The sequence below is a fragment of the Danio rerio genome, chromosome 4 (assembly GCF_049306965.1).
Source record: "Danio rerio strain Tuebingen ecotype United States chromosome 4, GRCz12tu, whole genome shotgun sequence".
Classification (NCBI taxonomy): domain Eukaryota; kingdom Metazoa; phylum Chordata; class Actinopteri; order Cypriniformes; family Danionidae; genus Danio; species Danio rerio.
In genome coordinates, this window is record NC_133179.1 from 29090512 (window position 1) to 29117288 (window position 26777).

At 34.4% G+C, this 26777-nt stretch overlaps 1 protein-coding gene across 4 annotated transcripts in view; it reads right to left on the minus strand.

The window, feature by feature from the left end:
- tafa5a (TAFA chemokine like family member 5a) overlaps positions 1–26777 on the minus strand; it is a 147776-nt gene that overhangs the window by 81834 nt on the left and 39165 nt on the right. The window contains exon 1 of one of the 4 annotated variants that reach the window (XM_005168537.6): positions 16843–17397. In XM_005168537.6, coding sequence (XP_005168594.1) covers positions 16843–16951 — 109 coding nt within the window. In that variant the 5' untranslated portion in view covers positions 16952–17397. 4 annotated transcript variants of the gene reach the window in all.

Consider the following 26777-nt stretch of genomic DNA (forward strand, 5'->3'; position numbering starts at 1 on the left):
TTGTGGTCATTTTTACTCAGTTGAATTTATTTTAAGTGAACAGACATAATGTTATTGTGCCTTGTAGGTACCAGTATGTGAAACTGCTGTCTATCACTTACAGCTATGGGCAGCAATGTGGCAAGGCAGCTGTCTTAGCTATCAGAATCAGTCTTGATTTTATACATTCTCTTCATTGTTATTAATATGGCTTCACTAAACATGATTAGCAAACAATGGATAACATTTGTTTAAGCATTTATTATTTCGCGTTTGTTTGTTTTATTTCTAATTTATAAAATGTATTTGTGCTTGTATATACATAAATATTTTAAATGAGTTAAAATTAATGGCAATATGATTTACATTTCATTGTACGATTTACAATTCGCCAGCATTTTTAATTTAGGTTGATGATAAATGTTAAATGCTTATTTGTAATACACTGATACCAAGAAATGTTAAAAATGTATGCAAAAATTTATATTAACATAGATTATTACATTTTGTAAAAGTGTTGTATATTGACAATTCATAATACCTACTTTAATTATTTTTTTGTGCCTATAAAAGCATCTGTTGACTTCTATTGCATTATTCAAAATTTCTTCATTTTCAGGTGTTCAGGAGAAAAAAAAAGTGTTAATTTAAGTTTTAGTGAACTATACTTTAAGCATAAATCACGTAAACCAATTCACCAAACCTAATTACTTGAGGTAGATGTAAAAATATATAAATTAAAATGCACATAGCTATGCGTTCATCTAATGTATGTTAAATAATATTTAAAATGAGACATTTATGAATATATTTATGAATAAAAATTATAAGTTTTTCATACTTTTTAATGACACTGTACAGTGTACAACAAAGACATTCTTATGTCACCATGGGTATCTTGATGTGTTGTGATCCAGTGTCCTTAATGTCCTTATCAGTGCTTAAATTTGTAGACATGACATACTGATTTATGACCCCAGGAGCAAGAGAGCTGCCTGGGATGCACCCATATCCTTCATTGTCTCTGATAATCTGGATTTCAGCATGTGCTGTGTTTCTCTCTTCATAAACTAATCTGGATAAAAAAAAATAAAATCTTTATTCTTTCCAAACAGAAACTGTGTTTTGCCTTGAGAAAGCCTTTTTTGAACATGTATTGCCTTACTTTGCATTCACACTAAAGGCGGTGAGAGCGTCAAAGTTTGCTCTGGTTGACATTGTGGCAATGGTGTCTGCCTTCACACATCCATCAGCAAGATCGTCAAAATTTGCTACACTGATCTTGTATTTAAAGGGGCTGTTGCAGCATATCAGCAAATCACTTACATTTCTGCATAAAACGTGCTTTATATGGTGAAAGTTATGCACAATTATCAACGTCATTTAACAATGGAAGATCAAGGTGCAAGTGCTGTGGCTTTGCTCTCATATGTCTGAAATAATCTGAAGCAGCAATATCATTAGTGTTTTGTATTGTGGCATGACATTCCCGCATCATACATCAGTAACTCGCCAGTAATTTTTTTTATACATATCCCTGTGAGAAAACATTGTAAATCTGCAGTAATCAAACCCTTGGGAACAGCTGTGGTGGAAACCAAAATTAACAGGACTGCACATTGCTCCTCGCGTCTTATCGCCGGCGGCTGCCATTGAAAATTAATGACTTCCGGCTATTTTAACACTCTCACCAATTTTGGTGTGAACGCACAGTTAACATTTCCGAATCATGTCGTCTTAATTGAATGCACAGCATTTGCCTTTATAGCAAACTACAATGTATAAAGATCCACCCCCCCCCCCCCCCCAATAAAAAAACCCAATAGAATAAAAAATAAATAAAAACATTAAACTTCACAATTGCCAGCATCATCCATATTTAAAACACAATTAGATGTGGAAGCTTAATAAATGATTATTTAAAGCTTCTATGTACCAACAGCATTAGCAAACACCAGTAATATTTGTCTCTTTTCATTAATTAATTTATTAATTCATCCATCCATCCATCCACCCACCCTCCAATCAATCAATCAATCAATCAATCAATCAATCAATCAATCAATCAATCAATCAATCAATCAATCAATCAATCAATCAATCAATCAATCAATCAATCAATCAATCAATTGTGACATGCCACCAGGGGTAGGAGTTTTTCTTCCTGTACTCAAATTCACATTGGTCTACAGCATTGGTTCCCAACCTTTTTCCCTAGAAAATATTGCAAGGCCCCCCTCCACATTTAATGATATAATCGTTTATATAAGTTTGCAGTAATGATGACAAAAAATGTTGTTTTCAAACAAACAGTATGCTTATGTATTATTATATAGGTATAGATTTTTTTTTAACCTAGATTAAAATGGCTCATTTGAATTCTGGTGAAGCCATTCAGAATATGTGTGCTACCAAAATAATAAGTCTTTGAAAACGGGTTTCTCAAGCCAGGTGGCGCATTAGACCAGGGGCTCATCTCCTGTTTAAAAATGCATCACAAACTGTTCTACAATGATAATTAGTGAAGAAAATAAATGATGTTCAAAAAGATTAATTCATTCATTTTCTTTTCGGTTTAGTCCATTTATAAAAAAAGGGGTCGCCACAGCGAAATAAACCGCCAACTTATCCAGCACGTTGTTACTCTTCCAGCCGCAACCCATCTCTGGGAGACATCCACACACATACTCATACACTACAGGCAACTTAGCTTGCCCAATTCACCTGTATCTTTGGACTGTGGGGGAAACCAGAGCACCCAGAGGAAACCCACGCGAACGCAAACTCCACAGAGGAATACCAACTGACCCAGCCGGGACTCGAACCAACAACCCAGTAACCTTCTTGCTGTGAGGCGACAGCAGTACCTACTGCGCCCCTGTGTCACCCCGTTTTATAAGACGCTATTGAATTCCATAACACTCTCAACAGTCCTTACTCCTTATTTGCGTCTAATACTCCAGCTTGTCACAGGATAATGAATTAAATGTTCATGAGTTAATGTGAAACTGCAGAACTGAAGTTAAAGTCAGACATCCTGCTGACTTGATTCAGAAGGCCACTCTTTTGTCAGACGGCTCATCGGTCAGTTATACATCCGCGCTAATATATAAAGGTGAAACTCATCATAGCTTGCGTAGAATAGACCCAGCTCCTAACCTAACTTGGAGAATAGATTAACAGCAAATATTTTTTATCACACGAAAAGAATCTCGCATCAACAGCCCACCACTAGTGTAAATATATATTGATTCGGTTTGTATATTCATTTCAGCAATACTGCTGTCCACTGCTTTGATTTTTTTAAAATATGACGCGGCCCCCCACAAAGCTCGCTGAGGCCCCCTTATGGGCCGCAATGCCCCTGTTGGGAACCGCTGGTCTACAGCACCAAGATCATGTCTGCTTTATAATTAATAGTCTCTCTATTGTGGCACATTCCCAGAAGCTTGTCTGTTTGACTAGCATTGCCGCTTAGTAAACAGGAAGACAGTTAATTATTTCGAAACTCACATCCACAAATAACTGGCTACTGGTCCCCCGCTGTTAGTAATGACACTGTGCGGTCAGTAATTAAAGACTGTTTTCACATGAAACTACCCAGCATTCCCTCTGAGAGTGGAGTAGAAACCCGTGAGAAAATCTCACGTCCTCTTTTTTTATTTTCCTTTGTCTATTCTTAAATCTTTCTCTCTCACAAGGTATCTTTCTCTTTCTGTTGCCCTTTTCACACAGGGTAGAGCACGACCCATGGTCGGCTTCAATTACCTTTTCATGGGTTACAGTCTCCATGGCAACTTCCCCAAAAACACCACCAACATCCGTCTTTAATAAGCAGAAAGAGGGGGAGAATTCTGCAAATTGTATTTTTTTATAAACTTCAAGTGTTTTATCATGTCTCAGAGGTTGTAAATTATATATATATATATATATATATATATATATATATATATATATATATATATATATATATATATATATAATTAACAAATAATGCATAATGACAATAAAAATGTAGTATTTCATTTTATCTTATGGGATACATAGAATGCACTTCGATTTGTATTACTTTTGCCTTAGACAAAGCCTTCCAATTTTGCTCCATGTGTAAAATGTCATTTCTACAAGAGTGATTTCCGAACCAATCAAGCACAAAAAAGCACATATTTTAAGATACGGCAGAAACACTGTTTGTTGACTCAGGGGACAAAAATGACAGGATTGTCCAATGATGCATGAATATGAATTCATATAAGTCAGTTTGTTTTCTACAAGGTACCACATTTGAGGAAATAGTAAAGACTTCTTGCTACCTTACAAAGACCAGAGCTCTTTGCCACACATGCTTAGTCTTGGGTCATTTGTGGTCTATTTAGCCAGCAGTTATACTGACGAGAGAGTGAAGCTTCTTAGCACATTCAAGCCATGTGTAACCAACGGTGCCAGTTATTTAATCACTGTCTGGACAGCTCGTCACCAGCCCCTGCACACTGCACCACAGGGTGATGGTTTTTTGTTTCATCAGTTAGTTAACACAATTATTGCACCCACTACAAGCTTGTGCTTTTCCCATTTGAAAAGGATGGTTCCAGCTCATATTTTACACCCACATCATATTTAATCTATTTGTTTACATGTTTAACATCATGAAACATCCGTCCGGCTATCCCTGTCTGCTGTGAAAATATAAAACATAACTCAAAGTTAATTATAAGTACATTGAACATCAAAGAGGGGACCTATCTATCTATCTATCTATCTATCTATCTATCTATCTGTCTGTCTGTCTGTCTGTCTGTCTGTCTGTCTGTCTGTCTGTCTGTCTGTCTGTCTGTCTGTCTGTCTGTCTGTCTGTCTATCTATCTATCTATCTATCTATCTATCTATCTATCTATCTATTAAATGCAATGTGGCGCTATGACATCATTCCTTTCCATGCCTAGCTGACCGATTAGCTCCGTCTGGGTGGCTTTTCCACTGTTAGCAGTTTTTCCAGTGGCTCGTCATGTACATCATGTACATTTGAGATGCAGAACCGAGTTGACTGCGATAAAAGGGTTCTTGTCTGGCGATGAACAAGAAAGCAGGTAAGGCAAAAACAAAAGCCCAAAAATAAAACAAACAAGTGAAAAACAGGGTGAGAATGTGGTCAAATCTGAAAATGTGGTTAAAATGATTCATTTGTCTGGTTTGCTTTTCAAAACACTGTCTGTTAGGTTTAGGGAAGGGGGTGGGCGCTGGTCAATATGTGTTATTTAAAACATTATCACTTGGGTTTAGGGAGGGGGTTGGTAGGGTTATTGGTCGTTCAGTCAGTCAGTCAACAGCGGCCCCTGGCAGGTGCGAATGGCACTCTCGAGGGAAATTTGATATCTCAAAAAGCATACACAGCGGCCTCTGGCAGACAAGCAAAAAAAAAAAAAAAAAACTTAGTTCCTGGGATGTATTTGGTGTTCACCAGAAATGTATTTAAGGGTATAATCTATAATAGCTACAGTAAAAATATGTAACATGGTTAGCACTACATGTCTATAGTATATGAATGACCGTAAATTGACTTTCCCAGAATTCCCTGACTGACACTTTACTTCTATGCTGACATTACTATGGTTCTTTTTATTTATTTGTTTCTTATCATTTTGTGTTTTATGCTACATCTAATTTTGATTAATAATATTTATTATGCTACTTTAACATAATGTATGTTAACATGTTGAGTAGTTGTATGTATGAGACTGAGCAGCTTCTCATTCCCATTTGTTGATTTTGTAATGTTTAGATGTTATTACTTTAACACATTGGTGTATAACCCTATACATAAGTGAAATACAGTAGTTTTCCAAAAACCTTTGATTTTCTTTCTACCTTAATCACAGCTGCCAGTTTTTTTTGTTTTTTTTTACTTTTGTTGTTATTTTTTTACATATTATTTTTTAAAGTGATCTATAATCATGCCTTAACAGATGTAATCTTAAAATGTATGGTATAGAGTGTTTCACTTTAATTGATAGAGGCAGTTTAAACACAAGTTCACATGTTTGAGTAAAATAAGAGTGTGATTTCTTGAATTGACCTTATTATTGCAGTATCTATCCAGTTATTGCTGTAGAATATTTAAACTGGCGCTAATACAAAATAATGCAAAAATATAGGTGTGTTGTGTGTTGCTGGTTTGTGTGTTGTAATGTATGTTTAAATTGAACCGATCTGTCAGGACCTCCGTGTATCTCTCCTCCCCTGCGCTGAATCTGATGTGAACACGGATGATCCAGCTGTGTGCCTCTAGCATTTTCTCAAATATCATTGGTTGCGATGTTATCCCTGGGCTTACAGAGCCACCAAAGGGATAATTTATTATCCGTTCAGCAAGCAAATTTTGCAAGGCTAGCGATTTAATTTGCTGAATAAATATCATTATTAAATGTTTCCCTCTTTCTCCCTTTCCTTTTTATGTCTGCGCTATAAAATATTTCTGTGATTCATATTCCAGTTGTGATAGTGTGTGAAAAACCATTTAATTATCATTAAAAATATATGCACTGTGAATAAATGGACTAAGGGACTGAATAAAATTAAATATAATGTTATTTTAGGAAGCTCCTAATGTAGGACCATGCAAAATAAATGAACATCTAATATTTCACACAAAAAAAAATGAAAGAAAGAAAAATCTGGAAAAGCAAGGTGAGCCATAAAACTCCTAGCAATCTACATTAGTGTCCATTTTCATTCTGAATAAAATACATTTACAGAACATATTTATGTATATTGTGCACACACAGGTACACAAACATACAAGAACTGTTTTTGCTAACATATTGCAACTATCTAAACACCACTAAGTTAAATAATAGTGACAAGTGTAATGGTGATGAATTGTGTAAAAAAGACAATATATTCCAATTCCATTCCACTAAAACTGCCATTCGCTTTTGTACTTATAGGGCTAACATTTAGAGAATAAAAAGTTTGCTTTTAATAACATAGGTTGGGTAACCTGCTGCTAGCAAGAAACAAGACAGTAAATGTGATTTGCATCCAATATACTATAAACATTTTACTTTAAATTTTAAACAAATATATATATATATATATATATATATATATATATATATATATATATATATATATATATATATATATATATATATATATATATATATATATATATACATACACACACACACACACACGCACACATACATTAAAGTTGTTTTCTGTTCAAAATATCAAAGAACTTGGACTTGACATTGGACATTTAATTTGAAAATATTCACATATTCATAAGTTAACTTTGTATTTGTTAAAAAAAAAGTTTGTCAAATGAAGTATGATTATTTTATTTCATAATTCATCACATTGTTGTTATACCATAACATGTTTGTGGATATTTAAGAAACATACATAGTGAACATTCTTGTTTGTCTGAAAAACAATGCTGAAGTCAGATATTCTGTCTTGAAAACATGTGTTATGTGCCAGATCGTCTGTCTTTGTTTTTTTTTTTTTTTGTAACCCGGCCAATGCTAGTTTAGCCAATTATATTTCAGCACCACATGTTGCTTTGATGAAAAATGTCATTCGTATTTTGATCATTCATTCAGGTAGAGAGCCAGGTCAAGTATGCATTGACGACCACAATGTAACTTCTGGTGGACAGTAGCAGACTCCAAAATGAGACCCAAATTCAGAGTTCCACATGAAATGGTTATTTATTAGCAAATTTCATAAACATTACAAATGTAAACATTAGGTGAGCAGCTTACATTGTAACACTCTGTCCTAACAACAAGCTACATGAGGAGATTAGCAGTGATAAGCATTTTAGCTGTACCAGACGCAGAGGCAACACAAAATTAAATACAGCCATTCAGAATATATGTACAGTCACTGCACTCCAACGAATGGTAATATTAAAATCTAATTGATATATATATATATATATATATATATATATATATATATATATATATATATATATAATATATATATATATATATATATATATATATATATATATATATATATCAATTAGATTTTAATATTACCATTTATATATATTAAACCTGTAACATTAATTTATGTAGAGGCTGGATCACTGATATGTGTTGGCTTGCACTAAGTCACAGTTCTTAAGTAAAATTTTAAATGGTTTATTTTAGTTTTAAAATCTGAGGTAAACTATCTGATTCTGCTTTCAGTGGTATGGCAATATGTCTAGTAAATTGGGGTTCAAACTCACATTAGCATTTAACACTGAATAAATCACATGAGGTGTACGGTGAACATTGTCATGGTATTCTGTTGTTCGGCTGCAAATAAAAGCCTTTTCTAAAATATAAATCAGGGTTTAGTTAGGACAAAAACTCCTCTTATTATGAAAAAAATATTCATTTTATCCTGTATCGTTGCTTTTATTTAGAACATGATTTAAATCAGGCTTTGTTGGTGTTGTCAATCAGGCAACCTGCGCTTGCATGTATTTCGACGTAGAAGTGCAATACTTAGTTCAACCACTGGGTGTTAAAACTTACATACTGCGCCTTAAAGCTTATGTTCTAGTGATCATCATTCTGTGTTTATAAATGAGGATATAAAATTGTTTTTGAACAAGTCAAGTACCTATTATGTAGATATGAGAGAACAATTTAACCGTTTCAATGCACTGTATGGCACCTTTAAATCATCTGCTTATGGTGAGCTGAAATGAATGAGAAAATAATACAAAATATGTCTGTTGTATTAAGATAAATTTTTCAGTGTGAGTTTGATAACATGATTTAAGTTTTAATTTGCTATGAAAAACTGAATAAAGATGGAGAAAGTAATGACTCTCATTTTGTAAGCATTAATTTTATGTGTAAAACATTATCTTGATTTTGATGTAAATTTACCATTCAAAATTACCATTCTGTTGTAAATAAATTAACAAAAAAATAAATAAATTATATATATATATATATATATATATATATATATATATATATATATATATATATATATATATATATATATATATATATATATATATATATAATTTATTTATTTTTTTGTTTATTTATTTATTTTTATATATTTTTATAACTTAGGTGATGAAATATTTACAAACAATTAAAGAGAAATACAGTGTATTTAGAGCCTAAAGACTTCTCAAGCAAGCAATTTACAGGAAGCATGATTATTACAGTTAGACACAAGCATACTTTTATTTGACTTTGGTGTTACTTGTTAGAGGGAGACTGATTACTAGTGTTTGATCATGCATTGAAGGATATGCCTTCATTTACAACTAACATTTGTAGGACAAAAACATCAAAGACCCTCATTACTTCCAATGAAATAAAAGGCTCAATGAATACCATCTCAGGAGATGGTCTTCTTGCTTTTTCAAGTCATCATAGCTCACAAATAAACGTATATCTTTTGCCATGTTACTGCTTCCAAGACAAAATTGTTAGCTGCATGCAATTTATTCAAGGATGCAAGACTAAAGGAATGTGACACCCTGCATCTTAAGACATTCATTAAATGCCATTGCCTTTAATTCCATTTTCAATTGGAAATAAGAATAGCAATCATGGGGCGATGGAAGACAAAGTGGATGTTGTTTTGCTACAGGCAATAGTAATCACAACATGATTGCCTTCCTCACACAAACTGGCCATATGGCAATGACTAGGACAGCGAAAAATGAAGGTCTTTATTATCCAACAGAAGGGGGAAAAACAGTGATGTAGCATATCTCAAAGAAGTTTCAGGAAGACCAGTGAACACATCTGTATGTGCCTTTTTTAAATGAACCATGTTTTGTCTGAATAGTCATTCTGATGGCTGGAATGTGTAGAACTGTATAATGAACACGTAATTTGACACAGAAACAATCAGGAGTACAGATATGCGCCAATGCTTCCCTGCAACTTGTATTAACAAAATAGCTTCAGTACTAAATCACTACATTATATACAGCCAAAAATAATAAATAAACAAACAAATAAATAAATAAATAAATAAATAAATAAATAAATAAATAAATAAATAAATAAATAAATAAATAAATAAATAAATAAATAAATAAATAAATAAATAAATAAATAATAAAAGGAAACACCTAAACAACACAATGTAACTCCAAGTGTTCTCTTTATTTTATTACCACAGAAAGGGTTAAAAAAACGTTAATTAGCACAATATTGTTGCAAATTTCAAGATCTGAAATGTATCTATCAATGAATCTGTAAGAAATGCCTCCTCAGATACTGCTTGGGCAAGCAATTTTGTGTGTAACAAATATGTTAACCCAGCAGCTGGGGCATGAACTTATAGATCTTCCATTCTCGAGGGAAGCATTGGCTTCAACATGGAGCGAGAGGAAGTTCTTTAACAACATATCTATTTTTAAAGAGATATTATCTTGCTAAAACAGGAAGTGCTTTGCAAGAAAAAAAGACCACAGATCATTCCACTGAGCCACTGTGTGTTCATCCATGCATTCTTTCTTTCATCCATCAAATAATCCATCCATCCACTCATTCATTTATTTAATTTAATTTTTTGGAAGGTTATTCAGTTTCTAATAACACACATTTATTTTACAGATACGTTCTGTAAGAACAAAAGCAGAAATGTAATAATCTGCATCCACTAAAAGGGTGTTCAGCCATGCTCCTAAAGGCCTATGTGTTACAAATGTTAAGTAACAGTAAGTAATCCTGACGGTTCTGTACATTTATTTCTGAAAGTCCATGTAAAGAAACGATCAAACGGATATAATTGTTTTTTATGTATTTATACAACAGTTCTGTCTGGTTCTTGAATCTGATTGGCTGATAGTCGTGCCACGAATAACAGCACTATAATAGCCTCTTCACTACTCCACCCACATAAAGCAACGAGCAGAGAACACTCTACAGTTGGACAAATATTGCTGCTGTTGGACAACATAATGTACTTTTGAGGCTTTTTTAGTCAAGACTGTAGTTGTTTAGAGTGCAACTTTGTAGTTCCACCACAAGATGGAGACAACAAGTGCTTAGGGGAGGAAAAACAGCATTTTTACAGTGTAAATTTCAAACTAAAGCTGAACAAATCATTATAAATCAGGCAAGTGACATTCTGAATCAATCTCTCTCTTTTGCATGTTGTAGTGCTGTACTTATACCAAAGAAACTTGTAGTGTTTGGTTTGTGCTTGCTTTTTGGGGGTTATTTATTATTAAATCCTGATTGCAACTGAGAATTACTGGGTAATCTCTGTAGACTAATGGCATTTCAGTTCAGCCTATAATCTTAAAATGTGAGCAAATATTTTCTGTCTTGTCATCACTTTAGACATTGTGTTAGGTAATCATTCAAATACTTGCTCTAAAGGGACGTTTGTGAACTAGCAACAGTTTCTGCTGTTTTGACATCAGCTGCAGATGTGAATGAGTGGCGAAAGAAAGTAGTTCCTCGTACAAAAGGGTTTTTGAGAGTCTCTGTTTTAGATTTTCAATTTTATACACATGATTATGCTGTCAAACTGTTGTATAAATGCAAAATCACACTCATAGCAGTGCAATATGGCTGTATATAAGCCAATGCATGCCTCCCATCAGTGCCGATATCAAGCCATATCACATTGCTACGAGTTTGGTATTGCTCATCTGTAACATGAAGCAGTATCAGTGAGATGATTGCTACAAATACTCCGCGAGCAAGCTGCAATCATAAATTAGAATCTATCATGCGTATGTTGGATGCATGAAAGGAGAATACTCATAATTCATGTAAATTAATAGACTGATTTGCAAGATCATGTTCAATTAGTAGTGTTGATGAGGGATTCTGTGCCTGTGTTGGCTGGGATACAGTCAGGAAAATCTGCCAAACACTATTACACTTTCAACTGATGGTGCTCTTATTTTGTTTGAGGGTGCCTAACACGCTCAAGCACCCCTTCAGAGCCGGCAGTGTCATGAAGGAACTTCCGCGGTCAGTAAAATGAAGCAGGAGCTATGCTGCCAACAAGTCCACTGGGAAAACTCCTACGTGCAAGTTTAAAAATTGAAATTATGATGTGATGTGTGTTCAAGTACTTTCGGTCAAGTGTTGCTTATGTTTATTTTTGTTCTAGCATAGAATGATGGCAAATATAGCTTTGTTAAAGGTACAGTCCCGCAAAATTGTTTGTTCCTAATCATCACTTGTTTAATTTGTGTTTCTTCTGTTGAACACAAAAGAAATGCTTTAAAAAATGCTGGTTGTTGGTACCCATTGGCTTACATAGTATATTAAATTTGGATGCTATCAGCATTATTTAAAATATCTTCCTTTGTTTTCAACAAAAGAAAGAAACTCATAAAGGTGTAAAACCACATGAGGGAGAGTAAATGATGACCAAGTTTTCTTCTTTTTGAGTGAACAAACCCTTTAAATCCTAATTTCTAAATAAAATGGCTAAATCAGTAGTATTTTAAACAGTTTATTGATTTAATTACCAGCACACAGAATGCTAAATAAAACTACAAGCAAAACTGTAATTATTGTGTAATTTAAGTGCACTATTTTATTAAGCAATAATTCTGAAAGGACTTTAGGAGAGCACTTGACAATGAATTAGGGTGCACGCACTTAAAAAATGGCTAAATGAGAGTAGATTGTATTCAAGTCAAAATGTCACCACTAAAACCAACCATATCAGCAAAGTTACATTATTTATTTAATCTGCTTGAAAAAAAAACAAAAAAAAACACACACACTAAACTGTTTTATAAGTGCTTCAAATGACTTTTTTAAAATATATATATTAAAAGAAACATCTTCATTAAATCGAGCCAAGCATTGGCAAATGAATCAGCCAGGTTATATCCTAAGCAAATTTGCTTAATCTCTCTTGTTTTCCATTTCTATGGCACCACTTCTAAGCTATGATCTGGCAGTCCTTGAGAAAGAGATCCTGCCTCTCAGCTTGTTTGGGTTTTGACAAAAAGGGGGATTTTCATGCCACAACGATGATGACTCTATTCATAAGTTTTCACTGCAGGGTATTTCCAGTGTGTTAAACGTTGAGTAGTAGTGAAGTGGCACTTCAGACTGACGTGCCACTCCAGGGCAAATCTTTCCACACTATCAGTTTGAGCACCTTCGGAAAAGGGCCGCTAGATGAATAAGCCTGCCATCTGTCAGCTAGACAACCAACACTTGCTAATTGCACTACTGTTCACCAGTATGTTTACTACAATTATGCAATCATTGGATCTTCACAGCAAACAACGACACTGGGGATTTAAAATCATTGAATCGTTCTAAACTGTTGATTTTGGTGATCTTTCTACAACGCTTGGATTGATTCGCAGTAAAGGTTTTATATTTATAAAAAAATAACTTTTTAAAAAATATTTCAAATAATGTATTGAGTTTGAATTTTAAAATATGCTGTTCAGATATTTTGGAAGCCACTTACGTCTTTGCTACTGAAATCTGTAGAAATTTAGATACACTTTAAGCAATCAAGGTAAGTGAGATTTCAGAAAGTCGGAGATGTTATATAAAAATAAAATATAATTTTGTGCACTTATGAAGTAAGTTTCAAAGAGGTGAGTGGGCTTGACAAACCACCTTAAAAAAAACACAATCAAACAAACATACAAAAAAAGCACTTAATTGTCTGAGCTTCTCCGAGCTCCTTTGTAAAAATCTTCTTGTTTAATTCTAATTGCCTCTACTTGTTGAATCTCTGAATGTGTCCTCAACTGTAAGTTGCTTTGGACAAAGCATTTTCTAGATAACTAAATGTACATTTTCCTCGATTAACATTCCCATTAGAATTAGGGGATACATTTTCAAGTTAGGGCTTACAGTTAGAGTTATGTACTTCTACATAACATTGCACTAAGTATAAGCACAATCACAGTTATATCACCAGAACAATGATGAAACTGCATGAATCTCCAATTCAAGAGTAGTTTAATATTTTATTACCATAATATCACATTTCACAATAAGTTCCCAAGTCAGTCCTGTATCAAACACACCTGCCTGTAACTTTTAAGTAATACTAGACACACAGAGCATATTCTGGTGTTTTTGATTAGGGATGGTGCCGGACTCTAGATCTGGTGTTGCCCATTCCTGGTCCAGACTTTCCTGCTAACAAGCTGATGTTGAATCAGGTGTGTCTTATTATAGAGACACAGAATGTGCAGAAATGTAGTACTCCAGAACCTGGATTGGGAACCACTATCAAGTAACAAAAACATCTATGGAAGAACACTAATATGGCTGCTATCAAATCAGCCATTTGAACAATGGTAACTAGGTAGATAGATAGATAGATAGATAGATAGATAGATAGATAGATAGATAGATAGATAGATAGATAGATAGATAGATAGATAGATAGATAGATAGATAGATAGATAGATAGATAGATAGATAGATAGATAGATAGATAGATAGATAGATAGATAGATAGATAGATAGATAGATCAACCTTACTTTGAAGGACTTTAGAATAAATGACTCCCTGAGCTCTCCTGCATTGCTTCTTCAGGCAGGGAAGTTTATTCAGTGCCTATTAGTATAAATTACCTTGCATTCTAGTCTGAGCAGCGACCTTGCAGCCAAAGCAAATGCGCTCTCACCTCTGCACTTAATTTATCTCAGCAAGGGTTTCAAAGAGCAATGCACCTTATTCATTTTATTTATTTATTTTATTTTTTTTTACAGTTTAAAATATGTTCTTGCAATGTTGGCAATGCTTAAATACAAAAGCAGACACATTTTTGCCAAATTGTAAATGTGAAAGTGTTAAATTTGATGTGCAGACACATTCAACGGTCACAACAGTATTCAACTTTCTGTTTGTTTATTATTGAATGCTTAAGTGGTAATGGAATAATGGAATAGTTGCATAATAAAATGCAAAATTTAAAATTTTCTAATATCTTCAAAACATTTTGAAAAAGAGCTAAATTTAAACGACTATTTACTGATAATCTTACTATCAATCACAGTCCAAAAGTTATTTAGTTGTATAAATTGGCTACGATTTTAATTTCAGTTTTCCTCTTTTATGTGTCAGCTTAGAATGCTTAAGAAGCATTTCTTAAGAACATTCAAGTGATTTTTATTTATTTATTTATTTTTATTGGTATTTTTTTTAGAAAAGAGAAGCAACTTACTCATTATTTCTTCAATCAGATATGCCATTATGTCAGATCATGTTCAATAAAATTGATATTCAGCAAGGACATAACCCGCTGTTTGTACATTAGGTTGAGGGCAAAATCAAGCCAAATTCAAACAGCGCACATGTAAATTACACTTCTTTTCATGTCAAATTCTTTTTTTTAAGTGTATGTGTAATAATATGTAAAGACTATGTATTTATTTTTGTTAGCACATGTATATTTCTATATGCTTGCATTATGTAAACATGTACACATTTTTTGTGTTTTCGTTGTTTCAGTATTAGTATTGCAAAATTTTTGCTTCACTTTCCCTATTTTTCCCCTCTCAGAACAAATTTTATATTTACATCAGGAGAACAGTGTGGGTTGGAAATATGCTCCAGTCCCCACAGCTAAGCAGAGAAACCAGCTGACCTTCTGTCTCATCTATAAACAAAGCGCTCTTGTCTTCCCTTAAGGCACATGCAGAAGCCAGGATAGATGTCTCTTGAAAAGGACATCCTATATCTACTGTGTCAGTGTGTAAAGGTGAAGCAGCAGTATCTAGCTGACTTGTCTGCGTGGCTTCCATTTCTCACCTTTCAGCATTCGTGTTGACACGTTACCCTCCAACTGAATACAGAACTGCTTTACTGCATTACTGGTCTACTTGTTATTAGTTTATGGCCATCATCATAGTAGATTGCATTATTTATATGGTCTGGTTATAAGGTAATATCATAGAAAATAACTTTAAGCTTGTCTAATATTAAAGTATTATTATGGTTTTAACAGGTTTTATACAGTGCAATATTAATCAGTACAAAATGCAATGCAACACATTATAAAATAAAAAAAATATCTGGGGTCAACACAGTGGAATGAACCGCCAACTTATCCAGCATATGCTTTACACAGATGCCCTTCTAACTGCAACCCATCACTGGGAAAATTTTTGTTCATAGTAAATGAAATATATTTACGAAAAAGTGCAGTTGTTATATTAGGAAATTAATTTAGACCATCTGCATGTACAAAATGCGTTTGTTTCTGTAACCTTATTTAAACTACATCATGTAAGGTTTTTTATGTAGATCCCATGTCAAAAGTTACATTAAAGCACAATACTTTAAAATGTATACAATGCATTGTAACACATGCACCCAGTGTAATAGTTTTGAACAAATTTACTTCTCTTAAGGGATGTGAACGAGTAATGTCATATGATGTAACTGCGGTTACAATTATTTATGACACACAGGCCTAATGTATTATGCTCTTGCATTATGAATACGTCATAAATGAGCGTAAACCTCAGATCAACTAATGAGAAAACATCCACTTTTCGACTACATATTTACTCGTCAGATGGCATCTATTGAAAAAAACTTATTAAATACGCATCGCATTCTACCTATTTTGAGAAACTCAATAAATAAATAAATAAATAAATAAAAATAAATAACATCAGTTATATCGTCATATTAAACATGAGCTTGAAACAGAGTTCTATCAATTAGATTTGTTAGTCATCCTCTATTGAAATCGAAATATTGACACGATTGCGCACTGTGAAAACAATAAAGACAAAAAACTGCATTATTTCTTAGTCAAATCATTAGACTAGAGATTTTAGTCATTCTCCATTCTCTTTTACAGTTTAAGGAAATCGGTAAATAAAACATGCGGCGTATTATTAATTAACAAACATTTACCGTCTCTTAGGAAGCGAGAGTGGATGAGAACGATGAGAAAACAGCAGACCGCCGCTCCCGCTAGAGCCCACGCAACTCTCAGCATCAGCATCCTGACTGCCTTCAGCATCCACGCCACATCTCCATTCTAATGCCATACAACAACCAACACCTCTGCTACGTTTTCGTTTGAAGATTCAGAAAGAAAGCAATCCGTTTTCTTTCAAAAAATAGAAACTTTAGGAAAATAACATATTTTATATTTTAGAGCTTCCATCGGAGAAAAAAAGGAGCTGAAATTTCCAGTTTGTCTGTAGCTGTTGCGTGGATCTAAGTGAAGTGATGCGCGACCATCCTGTCCGTCTGTTTTACGCACTGGGAGAACTGCGCGATCTGTGAACTGTTTTCTGTACAGTAGCCTGTCGACAGCGCTTGCTGTAAAGCCTACATTCAGATAAAGTCAGCTTCGAAATAGCCGTAATTCCCGCATTATTTCGAACGGTCGTGTAAAAGGTCCCAAACGAGACGCGTGTGTTCTTGGAGAAACGCCGTGTCTGTATCTCCGCCTCCGTCTGTGCAGTTACCGGGGTTTGATTCTTCTCTTAACGAGCGCACTTTCTCTCCGCTCTGACGCATACATCGCCTCCTCACACTCCAAAAGAGACTCGCTTCAGAAGCGCTCGCCGGTGGATGCGTCACAGCGCATATTCCTTCAGTCTGACGTCAGAGTTTAAGTCTAAAGTTCATCATGTCTTTCGTGTGTTTGCTCTTTAAAAAGCTTGTCCACCGTGTGATAAAAATACACGGATTTCGTGGATTTGATATTTTTATAGGACACATGGTTAGTACGGGTTGTTAGGAGAATGCGCCTTTCTGTACGACTTAGGCTACAGATATATTTTTCAGCATACTTTTTATCACGTAGACTACTAACTGGATTGTGTAGCCTGTATACACAGAATTGGCTTATTGTGTATTGCAATTGGTATTTTAAGATTTTCCAGCTTCATGTGAATAATCAGCAGTTGGCATAATTCCTATTTATTTTGATTTATTTTTTCTTTCTTATTTAGTTGTTTAGTTAGTTTAGTTAGTTTAGTTTTAAAAAAAGTGGGTGCACGTTAGATTAATTCAAGACTGATGAAAACAGTTATGTTATTGAGGGATGAATCAGTTCTTCTCAATCAAAGGAAAAAAAAATGCTTTATTAAAATGGCTCTGATAGCAGCAAAAAAATCCATTGCTATCCAATGGAAATCAGTACCCCTCACCAAGTCAAACCTAATCTATGTTTAAAAAGACTAGGGGTAAATTTATTGAATACATGAACAACTTGGATGTTACATTAACTGGAAATGCGGATGGAAAAGTATGACTCTTCATTGTTTTAATCTTTTATGTGTCATCATTGTTTGTTTACTTTTATTACAACTTGTTTATTACAACTTATTTCACACAGCTTGATGTCTTGTGAGGGCTGGAAATTTGTGGAGGGTGGTTAGAAGAGAATGTTTACATGTATAATAAAATGATTCTCTAAATTATTAATGTAAAAAAATAAAAAGTAAACACACACACACACACACACACACACACACACACACACACACACACACACACACACACACACACACACATATATATATATATATATATATATATATATATATATATATACAACAATTAGTTTTGAATTCTGAATTTCTTCAGTTCGAATGAAATCATCCACAAGCCTAACTGCAAGAGCTGTGTTTCTCTCTCTATATATATAAAAAACATGCAAAAATACTTACAATGTTATGTATAAAAAGAAAATACAATTTAAAAGCAAATAAACACATTCAGAATTTATCAAGATTTTTGGACAATACAAAATTCCATTGATTGCTGTCTAAACAGATCTGGATGCTTGCTTTGACAACGTGTATAAGAAAATGGAACACTTTAATAGTATTGCACTTTGATTACAGCAGTTGGCAATAAATGAATGAATGAAGGCGACTCAGTGGCGCAGTATATAGTACGTCACAGCAAGAAGTTGGTGGTTCGAGCCTCGGCTGGGTCGTCTGATGTTTTTGTGTGGAGTTTGCATGTACTCCCTGCATTTGCGTGGGTTTCCTCCGGGTGCTCCGGTTTCCCTCACAGTCCAAAGACATGCAGTACAGGTGAATAGGGTAGGCTAAATTGTACGTAGTGTATGAGTGTGTATGGTTGTAGCTGGAAGGGCATCCGCTGCGTAAAACATTTGCTGGATAAGTTGGCAGTTCATTCCGCTGTTGCGACCCCAGATTAATAAAGTGACTATGCTGAAAATAAAATGAATGAATGAATGAATAAATAGTGTCTTACTAAAGAACCCAACAAAGACCAAAAAAGGTAATGCAATGAATAAATCATACATGCAGGCCAAAATAAATAAATTTGAAATAAATTTAACATTAGTTTGACCAAAAAATTCCAATAAATGTGACTCAAGATTTCAATGTAGCTGGGGAAAAGCCACTGCTCAGTGGTAACACATGAACAGATTGTTGTTGCGTCCCAATTTGCATACTATTCGTCCTAAATAGTATTTGAAAATAAAATTAGTATGTACCAAAATAGTATGTTGAAAAGTGTATGCCAAAAGTTCCCGGATGGTTTACTATTTCTGGTAAACATTTTAAGTGTAGAACCATCCATCCTCAAACTTGCGTATTGGACGTGAATTCGATTAGAACTACAAACATGGGTGAAAAGTGTAAATAAATTACAAACACAGTAGACGCGCAAGACCAACTGTCAAGTAGAGAGGCTTTGGTAAAGTTGTTTGTATGACTGCCAAATCTAGCCAACTGGAAAATATTTAAATTGCGTTTTCTGTGTTATATTTCATCTGCAAAAACAAAACTGAACTTCTATAAAGACGTGTTTGGACGATAATTTGGATAATTATCCAAAGAGCTGAGGAGATTTCTCTGCATGAAAGACTCGTGAATGGGAGATTATCCTGCTGCTGTTTCTCCTATAAGGTAGGAAATTAAATATGAAAAAAATGTGGATGATGTGTGGATGGTTGACAGGACTCATAACTAAGAAAAATAATGATCTGTTAACAAGGAAGTAGTTTGTCCCAAGGTTTGCATACTCTTCTGTTACACACTTAAAAGTATATACTTTTCTTTCACAAAAAAGTACATACTTTTAGGGTGTAGTATAGGTATGCAAACTGGGACGCAGCTTGTCACTCCTAAAAACAGCATTTTAAATAGAGTTTCCCTAACTGCAGTATATTGAAATTAATACTCCAGAAGTACACTGCTAGTCTCCTATATCAGTTGGAAATTCAAAGAGCACATCCAGCACAACGTAATACCTATAAAATATTTCCCATAATAGTGCAACCTGTGACAGTATATACTAAAATGTGCCTACTCTTCTGCTACACACTCAAAAGTACAGTAAAATCCTTTTCTTCATGGTGACACGTAAAAAAGTGCATACTTTTAGTGCATAGTACAAGCAGGTGAACTGCTCCATATAACTTTATGATGGTCTTAAGAGGGCAATTTGCAACGTTAATGGGAAACCTAGCCTATAGGAAATGTATGAAATATACAGCGGAAAGGAAAAAAATCTTAGCAGTTGCTGCTAAAAGGTTGCTTTATGGATCATTTTCGCAACAACGATGTATCAAAATCACAATGTTGTCAATGCCGCTGTCTGCGCAGCTAATTTAGAGCCAATTATCAGCATTTGCCAGTGTTTACAATGGGGGCGTCCATTTTTAATTTCTCCGCAGCGCCTATAACACACTCTCGCATTGTGATCCATCAATCAGCTGGATGGCAATTAAAGGAGAGCTGTCCAGGAGTGACTGCATGAGGCAAGCAGAGCAGGTGCATCACCTTAAGGATGATGATGACATACACATTGCCAATGAACAGTCCTTGGTCGCGGTATTCAAAGAGCACCTGTCAGTTATATTGACACGCTCCTGCTGTTTCAGCACAAGTGTGCCTTTGGGACCAACTTGAGAGTGGTCAAAGGCTCTGAGATGACCAAAACGATGAGAGCTGAATTTAAGAGCTTGTTTATTCACCAAGCTGGCACTTTTAGAAACTCTTTCTGGCATGGTCAACTGTGTGCTAGTCACACATTTGGCTCTTGAGACCTGCCCGCAGAAATGCACGCTTTATCGATTTTTCACCCATCAAAATTGATTCACATTCGTTAGTGTGTAAACTACTGCAGCATACATTTGAAAGCATTCAGAATCTGTGAGTAAATATAATTTACTTCAGCAGTATGTTATAAACAACTGCTTAAATGTGTTTGTAGCCTTGAAGCAACAATATTAGCAGTGAAATTGGATATGGTTTGAGTTATAGATTCACTTTCTGAATTTAGTTTTTACATATTTAGAGTTATTGGCTTTTGCCATGCATTTTTAAATTTTCAATATTAGCATGGATGCTCAACCTAATGTAATGGTTAGTATATTGCTTTACTTTAATAACTAATTGATAACATTCCGTAGTGTGTGAATACTTAGGACCTTGTGATAATTCAGTTTTTCTTTTTTTAATAAATCTGCAAAAATGTCAACAATTCTGAGTTTTTCGGTCAATACGGGGTGCTCTTATAGGACTTTAGCAAATGGTTGCAATTTTTAAAAGAGAGAAAATTTTAGAAGGTCTGAAAACTTTCTGTACCCACTGTCTGTAGAAATGGCAAAAGTACATGCATTCCTAACTCAAGTACAAACACACATACAAACACATTTTATGCAGTTGTTTATAACATACTGCATATATCCGCTGCGTAAAAACTTGCTGGATAAGTTGGCGGTTCATTCCACTGTGGCGACCCCGGATTAATAAAGGGACTAAGCCGACAAGAAAATGAATGAATGAATATATACATTATCTATATTATCTAAATCTATATTATATATCGCCACAGCGGAATGAACCGCCAACTTATCCAGCAACTTTTTACACGGCGGATGCCCTCCCAGCCGCAACCCATCTCTGGGAAACATCCACACACACATTCACACACACACTCATACACTACAGACAATTTATACCCAATTCACCTGAACCGCATGTCTTTGGACTGTGGGGGAAACCGGAGCGGAGGAAACCCATGCAAACGTAGGGAGAACATGCAAACTCCACACAGAAACGCCAAATGAGTCGAGGCTTGAACCAGCGACCTTCTTGCTGTGAGGTGATAGCTCTACCTACTGTGCCTATATATATATATATATATATATATATATATATATATATATATATATATATATATATATATATATATATATATATATATATATATATATATATATATATTTGTTTTGTATTGGCTTTGTTTCTTTTAATAAAATAAAAAAATAATGTATATGACTACAAATGATTTTTTTTTAAACAGCAACACTCTTGCAGCTCATATGATTTCACTGTTTGTTTTTTGCTTGTTTGTTTTCAGAGTATTGTGTGTATTTTATTTAACAGATAAAGTTAATAATTTGTGATAATATATTTTTGCGTCATCTTTTTTCACATGATAAATTCCTGGACCTTTTCAGTATATTTTTGTTCGAAAAAGCATCCAGTATAAACACTTTTGTTGTTCTAAATTATTTATCAAACAAACTATCGAACAAATTTAATTTAAGACAACAGTGTATATAATATACATTTTAAAATCTATAAAACAATATAGATTCTATTCTAGGAAATACTAACTTATTGGAAATAAAAAAAATTAATAAATAAATAAAAACAAAGAAAATAAACCTCATTGCATAAAATATTAAATTGCTTTAGTGCTAAATGACAAACGCTGACAATGACACATGATTGTTATTTGTTTTTATTTATTTTTGCAGTATTATATTAAAAGATTAGAGAAGTACAGTAATTAATTGCAAGTGGACAAAGTACTTTAACCTCATTTAAATACCAGATTTGAACAAGAATGCGTCTCTTGTTTTACCTGTGATCCGATCGACTAAAAACACATCATGTTTACATCGCAGATTCCTCAACCATGTTAGCCATTCCCATGGTAAGCTTAAATAAACAAGCCTACTTATGGCACATGATCAGAGGTTGAAAAGCTGTGCATTGCAGCCCGCATGTGCACGATTACAAAAAATATATATTGATTGAATCAATAGGCTTTAAAATTGTGCAATGACAAGAAAGATCACAGTTTGTGCCACAAAACACATTAAAACGAGTAACAAGCCTGATTTTAAAATGTAAGAAGTAGAAAGTACAGATATTTGTTTAAAAATGAAAGGAGTAAAAGTAAAAAGTTGTCAAAAAAAAATCTCTGACTGTTTGTGGTACTTAGCATCATGTCATTTAATAGATAGGGATGTGAACCTACTACGCTGGTCAATTTACTAAGCTAATGATTATCATGTCATTGGTTTGGTTAAATTCCAAATACCTCCCGGTGCACTGACGATGCTTTCATCTTTCAATTTTACTTCAAAACACAAAAATATAATTCGTTAATTTATTTGAACAGTACCTTTCATTTTACCTGCTCAAAGACAACAAGCTTTTTGAATGTATCAAACAAAACTCAAGTACAGGCACAGAAGACAATAGGAGCATTTAGAGCAAATACAAATGCTTTTTGAGCATTTGGCTGGGATTGGCTCTATCACCACTATTCACAAACTCTGGAGAACGGCTGTGTCTATCTATCAGCTGATTTATAATAGACTTGTATAGAAAATTCACTCCAGATCCACAAGTAGAGAGAGAGAGAGAGAAGAAGAAGAAATTTTACCTTACATATATGCCAGTAGCAGGTCAAAGGACCACAGAGTGAGAGAGAGCTTTACAGTTTTCATTCCCTTTCTAGCAGTGAATTAGGGGCTCCTGGGTTCTACTCTACTTCTGTGTCAGTGAGAGACTGTCCCAGCAAACACACACGCTGTGAATTGTGTACAGTTGTCTGATTTTTAACTAATTGGAGTATTTTAGGTACTCAGCCTCCCCTCCCTTGCTATATTATAAAACATATGATGAGCACAAAAATGACATCCTTACGTAATAACCTGTTATGACCTCTTAATGAACTGTTACTGAATCATCTGCGCCTGCATTGTGGTGCATCAAATAAACACTTTTTAATTATTTTGAATCTAATAATATATTGTAATCACTAAAATTTAATGTGGTAACCTTGCACAGCCTCGGCTGTGGATTTTGTAGATGCCACTTTTTGTTTAAAGGTAATAATAAAATAATATAAAAAAATATCTAATTTGATTTCTAGTTAATCATTTGGAAAAGTGGAAGAAGGCAGATTTTAGGTAGAACTGCATTCCAATCATAACAAATACTGCAGAAGACCTACTGGAACGCGCATGGACCCAAGATTCTTAAAGAAATCAATCAAGTTCAAGGACGCTCAAGAGATCTGCAGTGGCAACATCAACAACCTGAGGTATCAAGAGGTATAAAACTCTTCAGCAAGATAGAACTCCTCATATTTCAGCCTCCAAATCAAAGTTCCTGAAAGCAAAAAAAAGGTCAAGGTACTCCAAGATTGGCCAGCCTAGTCACCAAATATGAACATTATTGAGCATGTCTGGGGTAAGATGAAGGAGGCTTTTTTTTCCTGGTATCTCACTACTTTATCAGATTTGTTGTTTGGGACACGTTTCCACACGTATGTTCACATAAATGATGTAATGGTGACATTATACACTAGTGATATAGGAGAGAGATTTAAGTCATGAATTAGGTTTATGATCAGCAGAACATGAAAAAAAAACAGGCTAGAAGAGGATTGTAAATGAACAAATCAGCACTTTTTTAATGATTGTAAATATATGTGACACACTACAAGAGAAAGTAATCACAGCTAGCAAGAAAATTAAATGGTCTTTAACATTACCACAAAAACTAGTCTATAAAACCACTAAGTTCCCTAACCAAGCTAAACTATGAAAACAAGGCTGGAAACTTGCTGTTTTATGACCTGTTACATTTACAGTACACTTTCTTTTTTTTTAGTATGATCTAGAACTAGACTGAACACCACACTGTTTTGTAATTTATTCCAATAAGTTTTTTTTCAATCTTTTATAAAGACTCAACACTGTTCATGTAACGGCTGTTCTTTAAATAGGAAAAACAATTAGAAGCTTAATCACTAACAACAATAATAATAAAACATTATAATGAACAAATATTGTAGGAAAATAAAGTAAGTTACACTCTTCATAAATCTCACTGTAAAACATTTAGTTGTTAAACCGTTTAGCCGTTTAAAGGTCCTGCGAGACGAATAACTCCCAGTAGAAGAAGCCTCCCAAGAATCTTTACCGCACACATTTCTGGTGGCATCCATCATTTCCATTTCACTGGCGAGACAAAGATCTCACCTGTTCTCATCCCATTTGTCACCAGTTTCATACTGTCATACATGAGTGAATCAGTGTTTGTGTTCCACGCTTATGCACACTGCCTGATGAATATTCATTAGCCTCTTAAACGCTCAGCCTGTCGACAGCTCATTAACTGCTCAAATAACTTCTGTGTAAAGACCGAATTGCATGGCTTAAAAATAGACAAAGAAGACTGACATTGTTCAGTCAGCTTTGATGAAAGACAAACTCTACTAGTCTGCATCAAACACGAAGACGATATACTGTACATGACAGTCCAAATCAGAGAAATGTGAAATAATTATATCACATTTGAATACAATAATGAAGTCGTAATGACACAGAGGCACCTTAAGACAAAACTGTCATTTTCGAAACATACCCAAAATAAATTTCTTAAAATTAATGAGGTTTACTTTTTTTAAGTTCTCCTTATATTAATTTAGATTCAACATAGCTTATTCTGAAAACGTAGCCCTATATACTGTACTATGGGGTGGTATGACGCAGTTCTTTTCTGCACTTATAGGCTGACCAATTACCTCCGTATGGGCGGCTTTCCCGCTGTCACTAGTTTGTCCAGTTAACTTTATCTGGATTGCTTTATAAAACTGTCTGTTGGGTTTAGGAAAGGGGGTGGGCAGGTCAGTCTTTGATTTTGAAAACACTACTGGTTGGATTTACGCAAGAACAGCAGCTGCGAATGAAACTCGTGGAATGAGCTTCTGAGACGTACTTGGCACTCCCCAGAAATGTAAATAGCGGTGCATTTCAGAATGAGCCTGAATAGTTTAAATTGCTTTGTGTAAGTCATGTTCAATAAATACAGAAATAAGTTAAATAAATAAGGAATCATCTAGTACAGCTGATAGGGCTACTATAATCCCAATTTTCCAAGATAAACAATTAGTTATTGGTGTCTTCAGAGCATCCCAGCTCAAAATAACATCACATTATTTATCATACAGTGCAAAATATGCCCATTTTCGCAAAGTGATTTTGTAGCTTTGTGTCTTTAAATGTAAATGAGCTGGTTCTCCCCACCCACTGCACACACACATGTGTTTACAGACACTATTAGCCCGTTTCCATTGAGTGGTACAGTACAGTATAGGATAGTACGAGTCACCTTTATCAGGCTTGTGTTTCCACTGCAAAAAGGATACCAGTGGCACAGAGCATACATTTAGTCCTTAATTGGGTTTAAAAACAAGATGCAACATATAGCCCAGTCAGTGCAAACCTTTCATATTTATCTTTAATCTTTGCCTGTACGTGTAACTTCTTGTTAGAAAGTAATTTCGTCATTCCTGAGTTCATAATAGTACAAAAGGTGATGATAATAGTTAAACATGGCAGTTTGCTCTTGTTTTAGGTTGCTGAAAGATAGCGCTTAGCTGCATGTCTTGCTCTGGCTTTTGGTACTCTTTTGTTGTACTAGGTACTCTTCCGAAAGTGTACCCAAAAAGTGGTACAGTATGGTTTGCTTTTTGGTACCTTTGACAGTGGAAACGGCCATAAAAGCATACCGAACCATACCGTACCATACCACTTA